The sequence below is a fragment of the Larus michahellis genome, chromosome 7, assembly GCF_964199755.1.
Source record: "Larus michahellis chromosome 7, bLarMic1.1, whole genome shotgun sequence".
In the NCBI taxonomy this organism is placed as follows: domain Eukaryota; kingdom Metazoa; phylum Chordata; class Aves; order Charadriiformes; family Laridae; genus Larus; species Larus michahellis.
In genome coordinates, this window is record NC_133902.1 from 6,296,964 (window position 1) to 6,316,118 (window position 19,155).

The 19,155-nt window shown below is 49.1% G+C and overlaps 1 protein-coding gene across 1 annotated transcript in view; it reads left to right on the forward strand.

Moving 5' to 3' along the window:
• Nucleotides 1–11,049, forward strand: part of YPEL2 (yippee like 2) — a 37,528-nt gene extending 26,479 nt beyond the window's left edge. Inside the window, exons 3-5 of the mRNA XM_074594991.1 lie at nt 5,233–5,276; nt 6,041–6,149; nt 7,580–11,049. Coding sequence (XP_074451092.1) covers nt 5,233–5,276; nt 6,041–6,149; nt 7,580–7,669 — 243 coding nt within the window. The 3' untranslated portion in view covers nt 7,670–11,049. The remainder of the gene's footprint in view (nt 1–5,232; nt 5,277–6,040; nt 6,150–7,579) is intronic.
• The last annotated feature ends 8,106 nt before the right edge of the window (nt 11,050–19,155 follow it).

Sequence of the window (19,155 nt, forward strand, 5' to 3'; positions counted from 1 at the left end):
TCCTTGCAGTGAGAATTATTTGTAGCTTTCAAGAGCGTAGCATGGAGGGGCACGCTCTGTTCCTTTTTCCCCTTGTACCTCTTTGGGACCAGTTGCCTTTTCATTTTTGTTTTATTGGCTTCTTAAACGGCTGCCAGCTGGATATAGGTAAGTGGGGGTTTTCAGTGCTGCAGTCTGCAGAGAACAAGCATCAGTATGTAGCCATTTAGTCCTGGCAACTGCTTCCTATTTTTCCAGATGATTCCAGCCAGCTCTTTTTGTGTTTAGCCTATTGTCGAATGCCATCACAAAGACTTAGGGTATTAATCCTATCATCTGTTCAGTGTGTGGAACTGCTGAGTGGGCTGCGCAGTGAATGAGAAGCTGTAGGTACCAGGGAGAAGGGGTATGGTGCGTAGGCGTGTTTGGAGCACATTCAGAATTCATGCCTTTCCCTGGCTGTACTGATTGAATGTGAAAATTTCCTTCTGCATCTCCAGCGGTCACCAGTAACAGGAATGTGCAAATGCAAAGGTCTGATGGCAGTGGAAGGCAGGTGGAATGTGGAACAGGCTGGAGTGACGGAGGGGTATAGCCTTTCTCAGCGTCTGTGGTTGTCTGTGTGCTGTTGCGATGCTGAAGAAGGCTCTGAAGGAGTCATGCGTCTTGCTCACAGCAGACAAAACGGTAGATTCAGCACTTCGGATTGAGGCCAGAATATAACAAATGGACTAAACCAAAACAACAGCTCCCAAGGTCATGGGTATTGAATATATAAGGATTCAGCTTTGAGTCTTGCAGGCTGAGTCCATCTCTAGCAAGCAGAACGTGTCTACCGCAAAGGAGCTGGCACTTCTTAGATGCTGGCTGCGTGTTACGCTTCCTTCTGTGGCAGATCTGGTTTAACAGCGTCTGTGAAACCCAAACTCCCTATTCTGCAGACTGTCTCTCACTAGAGCTGCAGTTCTGCACTCTGGTTCTTTGCCAGCAAATTTAGTTTGAGAACTTCCTACTCCAAAGGACTTGTGTCTGCCCCCATACTGTGATTATTAAGTTTATTAAGTAGTCTGTGTGGTTGCCCTTTAAACTGCATCCATGATATGGTACAAGGAGAAAAAGCTATTTCCCTCAAACCAACCTACCCCCCACCAAGTATTTGTTTTTAAAAAGAATGATTTCACAGATCTAATTTGGAATCAGCACAGCTGAAGGGGCCATAATGAGTGTCTGTAAATTGGGTGATAGGAGCTTCTTAAACCAGAGCAGCTGCCAAAGGCATCTTAACATGGAGCTTCTGCTGTAACAAGAGACAGCTTGGCAGGCTAGGATCTGCAGCCAAAAAGCTGACTCCAGGCTTGTGGTTTCCCACCTGGGTACTCAAATCAGCACTCCTTAGGCCCTGCAGCTTTTAGATGCCTCCACGCTGAGCGGAGCACCCAGGAGCAGGGAAGGTTTTTGAATGTGAGCAGTCAGGAGGAGAAAGCTGTTGTGTATTTCACATCTCAAAAGCGTGTATTGTTTTTTTTAGAGGGCTCAGGCAGGATGGGGAGGGAAAGCTCTGTTGCTGGCATATACAGATGTGTTTCCAGCCAGACATTGAGCGTTAGCAGTGCAGAGAAAAATATGTGCTTGGGCTTTCAGTGGGAAACAGCAACAAAAAAATCCTTTCCATTTCTTTCAGCTGGAAAGTGATGCCAGGAGCTGTTGTTTCAGAGAATGACAAGTCTGGATTTATAAGCACGAGTGTGAGATACGCCTTTGAATGTATATCAAGAAAATTTACATAGAGAAAATGCATAGCGTAGAAAGTAGGTCTCAGTGCTGACTGTCACTGTTCAGGGAAAACCAAGCCTGTTGTGGCAATCTCTTTGTGTGATTCTTAAATAAATAAATAAATAAAGCAAAGAACATCTGTTTGTGTATAAATAGATCTGTTTCTTCTGATTTCATAGTGCCCACAGCATGTGCCAATTTCTTTGGAGTGCCAGAAGAGAAGGAACGTCTTCAGAAAATGTTGAGGTTACAACACCCAGATAAAACCTGCCTGTGCTACCTTTATATACGGTCAGCTTAGTCTTGCAGAGAGCAAATGCACTGGTGAGCTTGAGGTGGTTGCCAGACCTTTCTCGCTGCTTCTTACATGATTTGCCAAATCCTTAGCTAGCTGGAGGGTGAGTATTAAGACAGGCAGCAGCACTGGAAGCTAAGCAGTGGTATGTTGAAAAATTCTGCTTGGGCAGGAGATCGTTAATGTGATTGGTTTTTTGCAGTGACCACCGTTAGATCCCCTAAAGCGCGCTGGCTTGAGCTGGAAGGAAGGGCACCTCTGAAAGGATGCTGCTGTCCCCTGGGAGTGGGCTGGAATAGTGTCCAGTGAGCCCCGAACACAAAGCTGATGGGTTTGGTTTTGTTGTTTATGAAAGACAGGCCTTTGTACAGCAGTAATGGAAAATCCTATTTCTGTACCAATAAAAACTTTGCTCCCATGGTTGTTGTTATTGGCAAACTTAGTCATTTTGGTGTTTATGGAAAAGTATTTGCTGGGAAGGCCTGGATGGTTAGCAAGCTTCATCTGCTTTCATTTTGCTTTGATGACACGCATGCTGCTGTGGGACCTCCTGTTTCATCCCTGTTACCCCATCCGCGGTCTATCCTTCCAGGCTGCTATCCCTCATCTGCAGCACGGACAGCCAAAGCCCCTGCTGTTTGCCGCAGCAAGGTGGAACATTGCCTGGGTCTTGCTTGGACTCTCCTTTCTGGCCTGGGGGGCATCAGCTTGGTGTGCGTTCCTACTTTACCGCACAGGAGGCTGAAACAATGCAGTGTGTGTTTTGTAGCAGTCAGGCTAGACCTAGTTGGCGTGTGAGGTATCAGCCAGCTGACAATAACAATAATAAAGAACTTTGAGCGCTGCAGAAGGATTAAAAGAAGCTTCTCTAATAAATGCAATTATAAAAACATGCTTGAGCCGTGTGTCCTATTTAATTCCTGCCCAAGAAAAGAGGCATTCCTCAGGGCACTGCTTTTGTCTGAGTGAAGGAGATATCCAAGTGCCTCAGGCGTCCTCTCTGAATCCAGAGTGGCTCTTCTATGCCCTGGGTGGCAACTAATACTGGGCTTGGGATTCCTCTGAAGAACAGTTATTCCTCCAGGACTGACTCAGTATTTTTTGCCAGGCAGTGACTTTATAGCTGGCAGAGCCCTTGCTGCCAGACCTCACAGGCAGCTTTCCTTGCTGGATATGTCTCCCTGCCTGCATGGCCCGTGGTGTCTGTTTGCCCACAGAGGTGCCTCTGTTCCCTGGTAGGGAGCCTTTTATGTACGTTCATACAACTGGGGGTTTTCTAGTGGGCCTTCGCCACTTCCAGAGAGTACCTTGTCACCAATAAGGGCCTCAAGCTAAATGCTGTGACAGGCTGTACTTGTTGTCTTGTCAGGGCAGTTTTAAATCACACCTTTAATGTGTTTTGTCCTCTCCTGCTGGTGAGCGGATTTCCCATCTCTGCCTTTCATGTGAACAGGACTCATGATGAAGAGAATGTCTTACAGGCTCTTACAGAGCTACTTGCTGTTACCCCAGGCAGCACCCAAGAAATACTCGTTGGAGCTAATGAGTTGGTAACCCAGCTCTGGGAATTAGGACCATTAGCTGGAAACACACAGCAGCCTCCCCAGCGCGGAGGAGGCAGTTAATTCATGGAGATGTGTGTAAATGTAAGAAATAGGGTCCAGATCCATCTGCTGGTTCTTGGCCATGGCTTTGACTTTGCTACTCTGTGAGGCAGCGGTTGGGCAGGCATAGGGATGTGTCTCTAGGGCTGGAGTGATGGAAGGGGACAACCTGGGAAGCCCAGGGACCTCTTGGAGATTGCTGTATGTGCTGCCCCAGGGTCAGATCTCTCTTAACAAAGGACCAGTGTTAGTGGGACAGGGATGTTAAACCTTGAATGTTGCTCTTTTCTCTCAAAGCTCTGTCTCCCCCCTTTTAAGGGTATTTAGTCTGAAATCGTTGCGCGTCTGTAGAAGCTGAAGTTTTAAGAAAACCATTAAGTATTCCAAGCTTCCTGGTAAGGTGCAAGGTAAACGATTAAATGGTCCAGAAAAGCTGCTCTTTGGCTTTCCCAGCTCCTTTCCCCTTGGTGCCTACATTCCCTGAGGTATCTCATAAGGTAACTTGCGTGCAGAGAGCAACTGTGCTCTTGTTCATAAGCACCAAATGTTTAATTCAGTGTGTGCTTGTCAAAGTACATTAAAAATGCAGGTAGCACTTGCTATGTGTGAGCCAGCTCCTGTACGCGAGGCACCATCACAGGGTAATGTTACAGGCATGACACAAGTGGAGCCTGCTGGCCCTTGGAAATGTCCTGCCAGGCTGCTATTGCCCTGTTCTCTTCGAAATGCTGCCTTTTCACGGTGATGCTATAAGAGCCCAAGGAAACGTGGGACAGAGAGGGTTTGCCATGACTGGTGATTATCTGGTGTGTTTTTGCTGCTGTGTGGTTCTCTTTTGTCCACGTTCATCTTTATCCAGTTATATCTCATCCTGTGTTTAGATCCAGTCCTGAAGATCTGCCTGGCATCAGTGGGAATGTGAAGGCTTGCAGACACCTCAGCAAGGTTCAGGTCTTTTGTAAAATGACTACAGTGGAAGTTGTATTTGTGTGCACAGCACAAATGAGTCCCAGTCCTGCAGGGAATTTGTGTGCCGTCAAGTGCAACAGCAGTGTTTCAAAACTGGCAGGGCAATGGGAAGCCTCTGTGAGCACCTTGTTTTTAGAAAAGAGATTCAAATCAATATTTGGCAGCAAGGCTGCATTAGGTAAGGTTAAGGCAGTAGTGTGAAATTCATAAACAGAATGGAAAGGGTGAAAATAGGCATTGCTGGGATATAAGAGAGAAAACAGCTTAACTCTTTGAAAAGTCCGTTGGGCTTGTATGGCACTGGAATTGCTGGTAATATCAGGTGAAGTTCCCGGTGGGCTGCCAGTATGCCTTGTGAAATGGGCAGGTATTAGAGCTGGAGGCAGCTGCTCCCTTGCCGTCCGCAGGACAAGACCTCTGTTCATCAGTGCTTATCTCCTCCTGACATTTTGCTTTGTGCTCGTTCCATCTCGAAGACTGTAATGATGTGCGTTTCTCAGGCCCTGGCTAACAGTTGCTATAACTACCACTAATGCGGTCGTTGGGGGCAGGTCCTGGTTTAGCTTTATTTCTACCAACCAGCCAACTGAATTTTGTTTTCTTGCTTTTCAGTCCTTTCAAGGAAGCCAAGGACGAGCATACCTCTTCAATTCAGTGTGAGTATAACTTCGTACGTGTCACCTCTGCATCTCTTAGGATAGAATTCAGAAAGCCCTCATGAAGAAGAAAATAAAGGGATAGCCTTCCTTTAGAAAACCTCTGCCTGAGACTTGGGAGCTTGCTGAAAATGCTTGGAGAAAGAGACGGGAAACAGCACTGATTTTTGATTTTATGTTGAGGTTTCAGATAAAGAGCGAGGAAAAGGCGTTTTTTTTATCATCAGATCTAATGGATGAGTCATTCTCTTCTCAGAGAAATGTAGTAGGACCAAAGAGTCATAGTTTTGTAAATGTAGAGAATAAGTAATATCTAAATACAAACTTCTTAGAGCTAGCATAAAAAATAAATATAAATTTCCCAATAACTGAAAATAGTTTTGGTGAGATCACTGCTGGGATGTCTTTCAGAAAAACTGATTTCAGTTACATTTTTCAAGTCTCCGTTTCAAGTAAAAGTACCATTTTATCAATTTGAAAATGAAAATCTTTCTCCAATGCATAATTAGTGCAATTTACTAGAATGTTATTAATCTTCTGCTCAAAGCTTTATAGAATTTTTAGTTGAATAAAAATTCGGTTTCACCTTTTCATTCTGTTCGGGAACCGCAAGAGATCTCTGTTTCGGTCACAGCTGCGGTACTCGGTATCCTGAACCTCCCGCTTATGTTTTCAAATATGGCAATGAAATTGCTGTCAACTTCATTGTAGCGTCTTGCTGTGGAAAGACATGCTAATAGGGAGCATCTCTCCTTTTTCCCCAGAGTTAATGTGGGTTGTGGCCCTGCAGAGGAGCGGGTGTTATTAACAGGATTACATGCGGTTGCAGATATTTACTGTGAAAACTGCAAAACCACACTGGGTTGGAAATATGTGAGTATCAGTATCATTTGTTTTTCCGGTGTACGTCTTTGCTCCAGCCCTTTCTGAAGGTGTGTGTATGGTAATGTGGTCTCGTGGAAAGACCATTAACTTGAGGACCAGAAATGCAGGTCTGTAGCCATGTCTCTTTTCCATCCTGCATTTCCATTTTCCCTCCTGTTTTGGATTTGTTGCATCCATTCAGAGCAGGAGCTCTTTTTGGCTAATGTATTTTTTTACTAAGGATATACACTGTGGGCCTGATTTCGGTGGGCATCCCTTAATGATACTTAACATAAATGAGATTAACTTCAGTCAGTCTTGTGCTTCATATTGTCTTTTTTCCCAGACAATACCAGAATAACAGAATGATCCATATATTGTTAATCCTGTGTCCTTCCCACTGGAAATGCTATTGAACATGAGTTAATCTGTTTGCTGTCTGTTGCTCTTCATAAATTCAATTACCTTCAAATAAAGGCTTATGCTACGTCCTAATTTCTGCTTCAGGAGGCACGCAGCGTACTTGTTTGTCAAAACATTTTGCCCAGTGTCTAAACAAAACATATATTGTATCTGTGGCCTCTGGACAGAAATATTCTTTAATAAACCAGTTGAAAGGCTATAAAAAGTAAAGCATCAAAAACTGATGCGGTGGGAATTCGTGCAGAAACACAGCATGGATATCACAAATGGAGAAGGACACTAAATACGTAGATTGAGTTTATTGTAAAACAAAATACAAAATGTTACAAACATAGCAGTAAACCCAAGCCTCTCCAGCAGTCGAATTACATTCTTTCAGATGCACGACATGCACGCACACAGCACGCCCGAGCAGAGCTGAACCGCTTTTGGGGATGCAGCCTCCATAACGGGAGTCCCTCCTGGTTAGGGATCCCGTAGACTTCCTTACTTGTTCGGTTCTGCAGTGTTGAAGCACCATGTGTTTCCGTAGCTGCAGGCACACACCTGTGTAGAGTGGGTTCTTCTCGTCCCTCGGTGCTCCTTTGCTCCATTTCCACATGAAGTTTACCATAATCCGTCTCATTCCCAATGGTAGTGCTTTCACAGCATGGTTCATCAGACAACCTCTGTGTTCTTAACAAACATTAACAAATTCTCAGACCACTAGAGAGAGGTGGGTTTTATCACCGATGATTCCTAAAGCATAGCTGAAGGAGCAGTTGCCGTTGGCCTGCAAAAAGCTGCACATTTACATGGTGCCAACTGTTCTTTTTTTCCACCCTGTAAAGGCAGCTAGAAGCAGGATTTAAGATTCTTCCAACATAATTTTCCTGAAAGCAAGCAGGAAGACCTGCAGTTGGACTGGTTTACTGTGTAGGCAGGGCTAAGGCGTACCAGGATTCCTGGATCTGATCTGTAACTGCAACTTTACCTTCAGATATCGTCTTGATCTCATTCTTTCTCCTTTTTTTTAGGAACACGCTTTTGAAAGCAGCCAGAAGTATAAAGAAGGCAAATACATCATTGAACTAGCTCACATGATCAAGGATAATGGCTGGGATTGAATGGAAAGAGCCCAGCCCTACCAGCGTGTAAGAGAATGCCATCCAACCGAACATTATATCCAAGAGTGAGAGAGTGACTGAACGCTTGGTTCCATGCATTTAGAGGCTCTGCAATTTGGGAGCATCTTCACACCCTTCTCCATCTTTATTGGTGACTGGCCTCTAAATTTCTGTCTCTCTGTCTCTTTGCTTTGTATCTGTTTGTGAGTTGACCCTGGCTGCTTCTCTCTCTGTTCTGGCGTTGGCTAAGAGAATGCACCGAATGCCCGACAGCCATTCCATGTTGACGAATGTTTAAGTACAAACTGAAGTTGGCTCTGTGGTGGCATTTTATCAGAAGGTCTCGGTGCGGGAGGAAGACACGAGTTTTGGGCAGGAGAAGGTGATAGGGGGTGGGGAGTGGGCCCGAAGGGAAGTCGTCAGAAGTTGAAACTGTACTTCTCCTTTAAGTCCTGGTTAACCAAGGCTTGAAACTATCTACTTGTCTAAATGGACAGAAAAATACCTCACGGCTGCGTTCTCTCCGAATCGTAAAACCGCTGCTCCATCAGTGGAGCTTCAGTCTAAGCCGGCTGAGCACAAGTCATAACCAGTTCCCCCCGCAAGCTAATTGCAAGTCTGTGTTTTGTTTGCTGTTTATGAACTTGTTGTTTGGGGGGGGGGAGGAGGACCTGAAGGCCGGAGAGATTCCCTGCCTCTCCTTTTGCTCGCTGTTTCAGGGTAGGTAGGCCAAACATCCCAACAGAGCACAGCTGTGGGAGCATCCTCACAGCTGGAGAAACCAAATCCTGACTCTTGAGCCCTTCAGAGAGGAGGAGAAAATGATGGGGCTGGAGCTGCAGCTTAGAAGAGATGACAGGTGAAAAAAAAGGCACGTGCTAGGCAAGAGAGAGGAAATAATGTAGAGGAGTATGGGGACAAACTTAGGAATGCAGGGTACCCCTCGATTTCCTGGCCTCCACTGAGCATCCTTGGGGGTCTTTTACCAATCCTTCACAACCACGAGTAGGAAAATGCTGTTACAGAATCTTTTTCTTAAATCCCAGGCCCCAGCCATCAGCTCCGTTTTTGGAGCCTGGCAGAGAAGGGGTGTGAGAGCGGGGAGAGGAGGGAGCAGAGGAGCCTGGCGGTTGTAGCAGTACTGCACAGGTGGATATTTCAAGCCATGAGGTATCCTCCCCAAAACCTTCCCCCCTTTTCCCACTCCCAGAAGCCTGTTGCAGGCACGGCGGGGAACGGGAAAGAAAAAATAAACTTATCTTCCCCCTACCCCTGAAATTGTCTTTGCCTTGACGTTTAAAGGGGAGGGGTAGATGTGGGCATCATAACTGCAAGGGACAAGTCCTTCCCATTTTAATTTTTTCATTTTAATTATTGTGGACCTTCCCGAGGTGGTTGGTGGGGAAGGGGCATCATGTGTGAGAGGGGAGCTGCGTTAGACATACATGACAGTGTGAAGTTTGCTCTGCAACAGTCCAGCCAGTATCTGGTGCATAACTCAAGACTATTTCACTGAATTAGTTTTATCTCTTTGAGTGAATTTTATTTTTGTTTGTGGAATTCTTTCAAGTAGGTTAATCCACTGGGGGAAATCTTTCTTAATCCAGAAGGAAAGAGTATTGTGCAGGGGTTTGTAACTCCTTATGAAACCGAAGCTTTGGAGCTGTAATCTGTTGTCGCTTGCCCCCACCCCCAAGGTACTCTCGGTTAGCTGTGGGATCAGGACGGGGGGCTGGCAGTGAGAAAGTAATTTGCTGTTAAATGAAGGGGACGTGAGCAGAGATGCTACTGACGCATCAGGGTGGACGTTACGTGTTGGGTCCTTGTGTTGAAACCCAAACCTGATGGCCCATCTAAGCAAAGGCTGTTTCTCCTCTTGAACCACTGTTCTTTACAACCTTGGAGAGGGAAGTGAGATGGAGTCTGGCCGCAGCTCCTGCAGTGGATGGAGTTGGCTCAGTTTGTGGCTTGCCTGCTAGGAGGTGGCTTCTGCCTTCACCCCATCTGCTGTGGCTGTGAAACAGATTCTTCAGCTTTCATTGCTGATCGTCTCTGCTTCCATCATCCACATTCCCTTCAGTGATAAAAACCTAGTAGAAATCCAAAACTCTGCAGTACCCGCGATCTTGTTGACTTCGACAGTGGCCTGGTCCTGTTTTCCTGTCCTTTGGTTGGTGATCCGCGACAATTTATTGGGTTTCAGCTAGTGGGAAGTGATCTGCATTCTTTGAAGAGCTCTTCAGTCTCCCCAGATACGTAGCCTTTAAAAGGGTCTGGTTGGAGCTGGGAGAAGTAAGGGATAACCCCAAATTATTGGTATGAGGTTGAGAAAAAGAGTGCACAGGGGCTTGTGGGTTTATGTTGGTATTTAGAGTGATTGCCTTTAAAAAGCAATATAAAAGGTAGGCCTGTCTAGAGGACTGCTCTGAGGAATAAGAACAGTTACTCCAGAGAGCTACCAGATGTAAATGTTTTTATCCATATATTTGGGACTGGAAAGGATGATGATCCATCAGATTGGGCTGTTTTTAACTGTTCGCAGGGGTTACGCTTTTAATGGCAACCAGTCTAAGCTTGAATACGGCAAGATCTTAATCTGGTTTTAATTGGTTTTGTCCCATCAGCAGCCACAGATTCACGCTTGCTGAGAATCTGGCCTCAAGCCCTGATACCGAAATAATGTGTGTGCCTGTGAGCGTCCCCAGCACCCAGAGAATTATCTAGAGAGTGACTTTAATCCACTGTACGGGGAGATTAGGAAAGATGGGCTTGTGAGGCTCATTGGCGTTTGTTCTCTGCTGTGTGTCCATTAAATACGAAGTACTTCTTAGTCCGCCGCTAACTCATCTGTGACTTGCTGTGTTAAGCCACATGACAGTATTGGGAGCTGGTGACCAGGCAGGATGATCAGATCTGTGTGCAAGTGGCTGCCACAATCAGGGCAGGCTAAACTGATGACTGGTAGAGTGATATTATTCAGAGCATAACCAAAGAACCTCGCTCTCTGCATCCCTCTGGGTCCTGTGAATCGACTGTAGCCAGTTCGTTACTGATTGGGATGAGCAAGGCGGGACCGTTGTTTCCGAGCTGGAGATGTGACCCGTGGAAACTTCCTCCTGGGGCGGGCACCAAGTGCCCACGGTGCTGCTTTCAGTAGGTGACGTCCTCAAGAAAACACAAACAGCAGCAAGTTTTGCTCTTTTTTTATGTGGCAGCCTCGTCTCTGGCAAGCTGTGCGCACCCTTGAGTTTACATCACCCCCGTCTACCCCAAAGCTCAGGCTTGAGTAAGTTTTAAATTGTTTTGCTCTGGTGGATTTATCTGGTGTGAAATCCTGATCCCTGTAATAAATATTCAGATGATAATATATACAAAGCAGGAAAAAAAAAAAAAAAAACATTATCTTGTGAAATATACTTTTGTAAATAATATTTAATTTTTTTAAAAAAATAATATATTTGGTGCTGTTTTCTCAGAGCCCCTCCCTGAGAGCACTTTTTTGTTGTTTATAAATGATACTGTTTCCTTCTGTATTTGTTGGAAAATATGTTTAAAGGGAAACAAAAATTATATATACGTTGTCCTCTTAAGTCGATCCATTTCTCCTCTGGATGTGGCGAGAGGGAGCAGTCACTCCTGCTTCCAGAATTGGTCTCTGGCACAGGCGGTGGCTGGGTTACGGACGGGAGCCCGCGGTCTGGGCAGGTGCTGATGTGTGGGACGGGAGGGACCCCCAGGCTCTCGGGGCGCGCTCCGGCAGGTCCCCTCCAGTGGCCTGAGCCCCATGTCACCTCGCCCTGCCACGGCAAGTGCCACGAAAGCTGGTGGGGCTTCGTTTGGGAACGACTTCCCCGAGGAGATCTGGTTTGTAGGATCCGGGCCTGAAATTTTTTCTTGCACCAGTATTGGCTGGAGTGAAGTAGATACTGAGAGGTAGAACACGGGATTGAACATAAGCTGCAACTTCTGAGTCGCTGTCACCAGTTGCTTGGGGGCAGCAGGGGTGGAGGATGGAGATTTCTAACTAGTTGGTTTTGAACTAAAACATAAGTCTTTGGACAGGGATCCTGGTTTTCTTTTGGGTTTTTTTTTTGTTGGTTGTTTTTGGTTTTGTTTTGTGGTTTTTTTTTTTTAAACCAGGCTGCTACATAACAAATTAGAGTAAAAGTTTACCTCTCTGGCAGTAAAGTTCTTTTTTTTTTTTTGTTTTTCTTTCTGTCTTCAACCTTCCCCTTTCTCCCCCTTCTTCGTTTTTAATTCATTGGGTCTCCTGTTTATCCCAAAGTGGACCAACAGCACAAACCACTGGACTGTGTTTTGCTGAGCAAGGAGCTGTTTTCAGTGATGAGTAACTGTTGCACGCTCTTTAATTCTCTGTTTTTGGTGCACACAATTTAAAAATATACAGAAAAAACCCCAAACCTACGAATGAAATCTGTTGTTCTTGTGATGATCAAGTGAGAATCTTCTCTGTACGCATTTTTCTAACTGGTATGTGCGAGTGTGTTAATCATGCATTTCACTGCACTTCCTTGTTTCGGGAGGAGCGTCATGTTTCCGTGTGAACCAGTTCTTGGATGAAGCGATGACACCCAAACACCCGGTTGGGTAGAGAGATTGGCGAGAACCAGAGCTCAGCTCAGTGGGAAGGAGCTTTTCTCACCAGGTGAGAAGCCTCAGAAATTAAATGCTCAGAAACAATTACGTTAAGACCTAGATTTTGCAGAATCCTGTTTAAAAAGAATAAGCAGAAGAGGGGAAACAAAAATCATCTTGAATTCAGAAAAAAAAATAAAAATCAACATATTTAAATGCAAGCAGAATGGCATTGTGTAAGGTACAACCACAAATAAGCTATTCTCATAGTTACGAACTGTATGTATCCTTCGTTTTGTTTTTCATAAGGAAATGGGAATGCTTTCCCCACTGACAAAACTAAAGGACAATATTTCCAATACCAGCCTGTCTGTTGATGCTCTTGTGTTTACAAATTGTGTATACTTTTATTTCTTTGATCTTATTTTAATTTTATTTTTTGGCATATTCTTTCAGGTCATTTGCTTCGGTAATAAATGCAATTGTTTGTTTTCAAATAATTGGTTGCCACCTTTTCATGTATTTGTACATTGTATATAGTTCTTCAGTGTTAGAGGGAGGCATATTGTTTGTCATATTTACAATATGTGTTGGTGCTCATTTGAGAAAATAAAATTTTCAAGTACTAAAACTGCCGGTCCGTGTTTCTGTTTTAATCTATACCGGGTGCCAGTTGGAGGCAGCAAAATTTGGTTGTTCGAGAAATGTTACGACTAGCTTGAAAATAGTCAAATTATCCTCTTTTCCAATAGCTGGGAGGCCGGAGCAGTCACCTGGTGCGGACTAGAACCACTCAGCACTTGGAGGCTGTTGTCGCAGGCAAGGATCCCCTGGGGCAGAGCAGAAAGATGATCCGTAGCCCCTGAAGTCCAGGATTGAGTGTGAGAGGAAACCCCAGATGGACCAGGAGACGGAGCTGACCCGCCTGGCACCATCCTACCACGCCTTTCCCTAAACCAGACCGGCGAGAGAAGCACATACTTTGTTTTGTGAGGAATTACATGATTTTAAGGTGTTTTTCAAGCAGCAACAATAACAGGAAACCCATAAGATAAAACCTGCTAATTCTCGTTAAATCATTTCCCACAGATGAACGCTTTTGTCGGCACCGTTGCGCAGCAGAGCCTACAACGGTCGAATGGCTCAATAAATTCCCGGTGACCAGAAACCCTTTTTTTTTTTGGTTTGCAAGTTTTGCTTGTTGGTAAAATTCACTGCGTAGCTCCGAGTCTTGTAAAGTCGTATCGTGGTGACTGTGGGAGATACCTTGGGAGAGATCCCTGTTACTCGCGCCTAAGCTCTAAAGCAAAGCATCGGTGAAGCTGTCTGGCGCGTTGGGGTATTTGCAACTCAAACGCCCGTTCCAGAAGTTCAGCAAACGAGATTTCCCTGGGTTCGATCCATCCGAGTCCTGAAGCAGAGAAAATCTGTGCGTGGGAAGCAGAGCTTGGGCTTTGGAAGGAGAGAGGGCATGTAGAGAGGGTGAGCCTTCAGTATTAAAATGCAGAGCAGTTTGTTTGGTAATGGAGGGAGCTTGTCCATCTCGGGTACACGCTGTGATGTTTTTATGAATCATTTTTGCTCGCTGCAGCCTGTCACCACTCATGGGGCAGCGTTCTTTTAAACACTGCAATCGCTTCTCTGCTCCCAGGTGAGGGGGTACAACATACCCGATTCCCACTGCCTTCGGCTCAGAAATCCGTTTGAGGCTGCGGCTGGATTGAAGGCAGTGCTTTATTGGGGGTGGTTTGGGATGAGCTGATGCAATCCTTCTTCGTCCCACTGCTGGAGACGGCTGGGACCTGTCCCCGTGCCCTGTTCCAGTGCCCGGCAGTTCACCGTGCCGCTGGCTGAGCGCCCTTAATTCCACACGGGTCTGAAAAAGCAACTTAACCTTCTTTGGAGAGGAGCTGGTCGTGCCGGCTGCTAAATGCCCTGAGCTCGGAGTGGAGCTCAGGCCGGAGCACGAAAAGCTGCACCCAGCGGTGGGAGGCGGGTAAGGAGCCCAGGAAGATGTCACCGAACCGACGTCCCCATAGCACGGGCAAACAGGTTCGGCTGATGGGACAGTCGATACAATTAGTTGCTTGCCCAACAGCCTCTGGGTAATGTGAGCTCTTGGTTTCGCCAAAACCTCAATTTGCCGCCGCTGGTGCCGCGCCTGCGTGTGACGCGGTGGGTGTGCGCGCGGAAGGCTGCCGCCGCCTCCCGAGGAGACGGGAGGGCGAGAGGCGCGCTGCCTCCGCCCTGCGCGGCAGGAAGGTCTGGGGGATGATGACATCTCCGAAAAATGAGAGGCCGGTCCTTCGGGCACATCATGGTGCCCGGGGATGAGCACGGCCTGGTGCTGGGCGGCTCCTGGCCGCTGTGGGCTCGTTGCTACTAAGCTGCTGGACGCAAACGGCTGTTGCCGGGGCACTCAAAAACCCCAAAGGTCTTAAATTCGTTTCCATCTCATGTTGTCAGGACAAGCCATCGCCCCACTGCAAGGGCAGCCAGCCCAGCGCTCTGCCTGGCTTCCCCGAAGGCTGCTGCTGGGGCGGGGGGTGCCATCCTGGGCAGAAATCCCCGGAGGGACGGGGAGGGGGCCAGCGGCGCCTGGCTGCTCCTCTCCGCTGGGAGCGGTTCTTATTTACCAGCCGAATTGTGTGCATGGGCCGTGGCGCTTCGCCAGCTCAGACATAAGCCCTGGAGTGAAATTCCCTGCAGGAAAAGGTGCCGTGCTCCGTATTTCCCATCCCGAGCATCCACGTGAGAGCAGGAGGGACGACTCAAGGGTGTCTCTCAGCAATGGCCCCGGGAAGAGCCTCCGACCCCACGCCGGCCCTTTGGCTCCATTAGGATCCAATTGGAAAAGTGCCAGAACCGTGACACAGCCTCAGGCTGCGCTTACGGAGCAAATCCTGCAGGCGGGGGGCGATGGCGGTACCCGGTGATGATGGCGGTACCCGACCACCATCGCAGGGCTTCAGTGTGTCCCCCGCTCCCAGGGCCATCCCGGCCAGAGCCGGGGGGGAGTCGCAGGGAAACAGCCGCTGTATCTGCGACACGGGGCAGCGTTCTCACCAGCCTGCGTTAGATGTATTATTAAACCGCCATTAGAGCGCAAGGAAGCCAAAGCCATCTCTGAAGAGGCGAGTGCGGATAAGCCGAGTCAGGCGGCAGCAGACGTGGGCTCTGGCGAGCGGCTGCGGCTTCGCTGCTGCGGACTTGGCCCAGGGCACGGCAGCAGGAGAGCACGGCAGGAGGGATGGAGGGAGGGATGGAGGATGAAACCCCCGCGGTCCCCGCAGAGGTGCTGCCCCGCGAGGTGACGGTGCCGCCAGAGCCACCGCGACCTTCACCCACGGCCGAAGGACGGGCTATAAAGAGCAACGGGGCCGAGCGCGGGGCAGGCCCCAGAGCTCCTCTGGGATCCTACCAGTCACAATGAGGGTTTTTTTTTTTCAAAAGATGATCACAAAGCTATAAATACAGCGGCGCTGGTGGCCTTTAATCCTGGTTCAAGAGCAATTTGACACTCCTGCTTTGCTCCTCGGCCCTTTTTTTTGGGACGCGGGGGCTGGGGAGGCATGTTGCCGGCCACTTCTCCCCTGGTTCACCTGATCCCGTCCGTCCTCTCTCAGGTGAACCCCTGGGGGTTCAGCCCCACAGACGCTCCCGGGCTTCCCCCGTGTCACCTCTCCCCCGGGGACAATGGCTCCCACCCAAACTGAGGGATTTTCTTGCGGACAGGCAGGATTTACAGTAGCGCTTTCAGGCTGCCAAACACACCGGGGTTATTTTTACCCGGCTCCAGCCCCGGGTATAAATAGCGCCGAGGCCGTTCCCCATCGCTGGCTGAGAAACGTCCCACGGACGCAGGCTGGGCACGAAGGAGATGTCACCCCAAGGGCGGCCGCAGACCTGCAGGACAGGGCAGAGAGGGGTCCCCGGGGGGGGGGACGGCTGAAATAACAGAGCCCCAGGGCCACCCCTTGCATCGCGGTCCCCAAAATCCACGGAGCCTGGTGGCCGGGCAGGCTCCCTTGGCCTCTCGGTGCTGTTTTCTGGGGGGTCTAGAGGTGTTGGGGGCAGAAACCTTGCAGAAGCCATGCGAGAGGTGGTCACCTACATTAATTATACATTAAATCTCTCCAGGGGAGCCACTCGGGTCACCCCAGGTCTGTAAGGGAGGGGGAGGGATCACCCCCATGAGGGCAGATTCCGGGGGGCTTGGGGGAAAGGAACGCTGCTGCGAGGACCATGGGCATCACCCACTCGCCTTCTGTGAGGAAAAAAAACGCACGGACGTTTTTCCGGTTTACCCTGATGCTGGTGGCTCGGGATGGAGCGGCCCCGCCGGCACGCGCTGCCCCGCTCAGGACAGTTCTGCGGACGCCTTGTTCCCCACGTATGGAAACTTCTGATTAGGTGAAGTAAAATTCCAGGTGGAAAAAAAAATAAATAAATAAAAAAATACTTTACCAGGGGCCCGACCTCGCCCCATGGAAACGTGCCCCTCGGTAAAGGGTTTCTGTGCGACAGTTTGGACGCTTTACAGAAATAACAGAAAACCATAGGGGCGCGCTTTTATATGGCTCTGCTTCCTTGTGAAACCCAGACTGGTGTTTTCTTTTCCACTTGGACAAGGATTTTCCCACAATTGTGCTATTTTTAAGAAGGTTTCAGGACAGACGTCCAGGGCCTCTCCCAGCCGAGCCCCGGTGTCGGAGGAGCTGAAGCGTCGGAGGATTCAGGCCCTGACGCAGGTTTCCCGTCTTCCCCAAGTCTCTCCGCGAGCAGAGGTCTCACCCTGTCGAAATGGAGGTGTTTGCTCCATCCTTACCTCCCAGTTTCTTTTTTTGGGGGATTTTCCTGCCTGGAGGCAAAGAGTTGCGGTGCCGATGCTGCACGAACTGGGGTGTCCCAGGGGAAGCGCTGGAGCCTTCACAGCACAAAACAGGGGTGCAAGAGAAACTCTTCCTCAGAGGCCACAAGAACGAACAACTCACGGAGTCACTATAAATCTCTAATCGTTGCCCAAGGGGCCTTTGTCTCCCACGTCAGCGCCCTGATTGCTGCTGATGAGCTAAAGCTGCAGCGCAGGGTAACGATCCCTGAGGTACCACTGACGGGGCACCAGCTGTGCCCATCCCAGGGGCCGCCCCCGACCCCCAGGTTTTGCTGGTTTCTGGAGAAACCACGATGTATTTGTGCTGGGGAGAGGTTTATTTAGAGTATGGGTGCTGCTGAAATCCCCACCAGCCTTCGCCGCTCGAGCCCGTCTGCCCCGGTCGGGTGCTGGGGCAGGCCAGCGGGAAGGAGCCAGGTGGGAGCAGGTTTTGTCAGGGATGAAATGAGCCGGCCGAAGGGGTGAGTCTCTGATGTCTTTAATTTCAGCTCGGCTTTCATTCTGAATGCAGTATCTGAGCCGTTCGTTGAGCCGCGGTGGCTCTGGCTGTCAGGGCAGCAGGAGGTTGTCACCGTGGCTGTAGCGGGGGATTGTCATGGCGGATCCCGTTTGCGGGCTTGGGAAGGTGAATTTAATCTTTGGGACACCGATGCCTGGTGGGGATGAGCTGCTGTGAGCTGCCGGCAGCCGGACGGCTGCCCTCCCGCTGCCTCGGGTCATTAGCAAGGCACTAATAATGTCCTGTATTTAATCGTGGTCATGTCGTAGGTGGCATTTCTGGGTGTGACTGGTTGCACATCCCTTCCCAACGTGTGGTGCCTGTGGAAGTCGGGGGCTGTTGATTTGCTCCATGGGGGTTTCGGCAGCTCTTTGCTCATCCCAGGGGCTCCATCCCACAGAAGGGGCTGTCGGTTCCCTCCTCAGTTCCCCCCCAGGTCCCAGTGGCCTCAGATATACAGGGGACTTTCTTGGCTCCGTTTGCTGTCAGCAGGAGAAGAGGAGCTCAGCATGGACGGGATGGACCCAGCTCACACGGGAGGGGCCTGCACGGTGCCCCCCACCCCCCTGTGACCTCCCGCATGAAATCCCTTGTGCAAAACCTGAATTTCCCCCAAGCGCAGGCTGCTCAGCCCGAACTGGGCTGGTTGTGCTCTTTGTACCACCCTAGCACCAGGCCAGGCTTTGCTCGGTTGGGTTTGTGGGACCCGCAGCCGTCAGTCCTTGGCACAACCCAGCTCTGAGCATCCGCGTGCGCATCCCGTGTCCTGGTTTTTCAATCAAAAAAATCTGGGAACTGGGCGAGGTTCAAGTCTTAGCAAAAAGAAAACCCAACCCTTGCTGGAGATGCTGGCTGATGGAGGAGAGGGCTTGTTCTGGATTAGTCGCCCGCTAGCAAGAAAAGCTATTTTGATCCAGCGGCTGGGAATGTTTGAGCTAATCCCAGGTGAAAGCTGATTAAGGGCTCGGTGGGGAGATCTGGAGCAGGTCCTGGTGGCACCGGGAGCCCGGCCGCGTCCCCCGCTGGCAAAACCACCCCGCTCGTCAATGATTAACAGAAGGCAAAGCTCCGACCTGCGTTTCCCAAGATTTTGGAAGGGATTTCGTTGCACAAACTCTCGCCAAAGTCTGTGGGGCTGAAGCCTGACCTTTGGCAGCTTTCGGCACCTCGGAGCTGGGGAGGGGAGAGCTTCGTGCTCGTTTCCAGGCTGACGAGCAAAGGCGTCGCGGAGGCACCTTTGGTACAGGTTACCCACGTCGGCAACGTGGCAGCGGGTGCCTTTGTCCTGTCCGTGTCCAAGGAAAATATTTAGATTTCGGCCACCGTTTTCAGGGTCTTGCAAATCTGTTTTTGCAGGAGAGGGGAGCCCCAGCCCGGGCTGGCTCCATGAGGCTGGCACCCCACATGGGTCACTTGCCAGGGAGCAAAGGGCACAGGTTTTAGGTGGGACCTTGAGGATGCACGGGCCATTGAACCTGCTGTACAGATAGAGCTTTC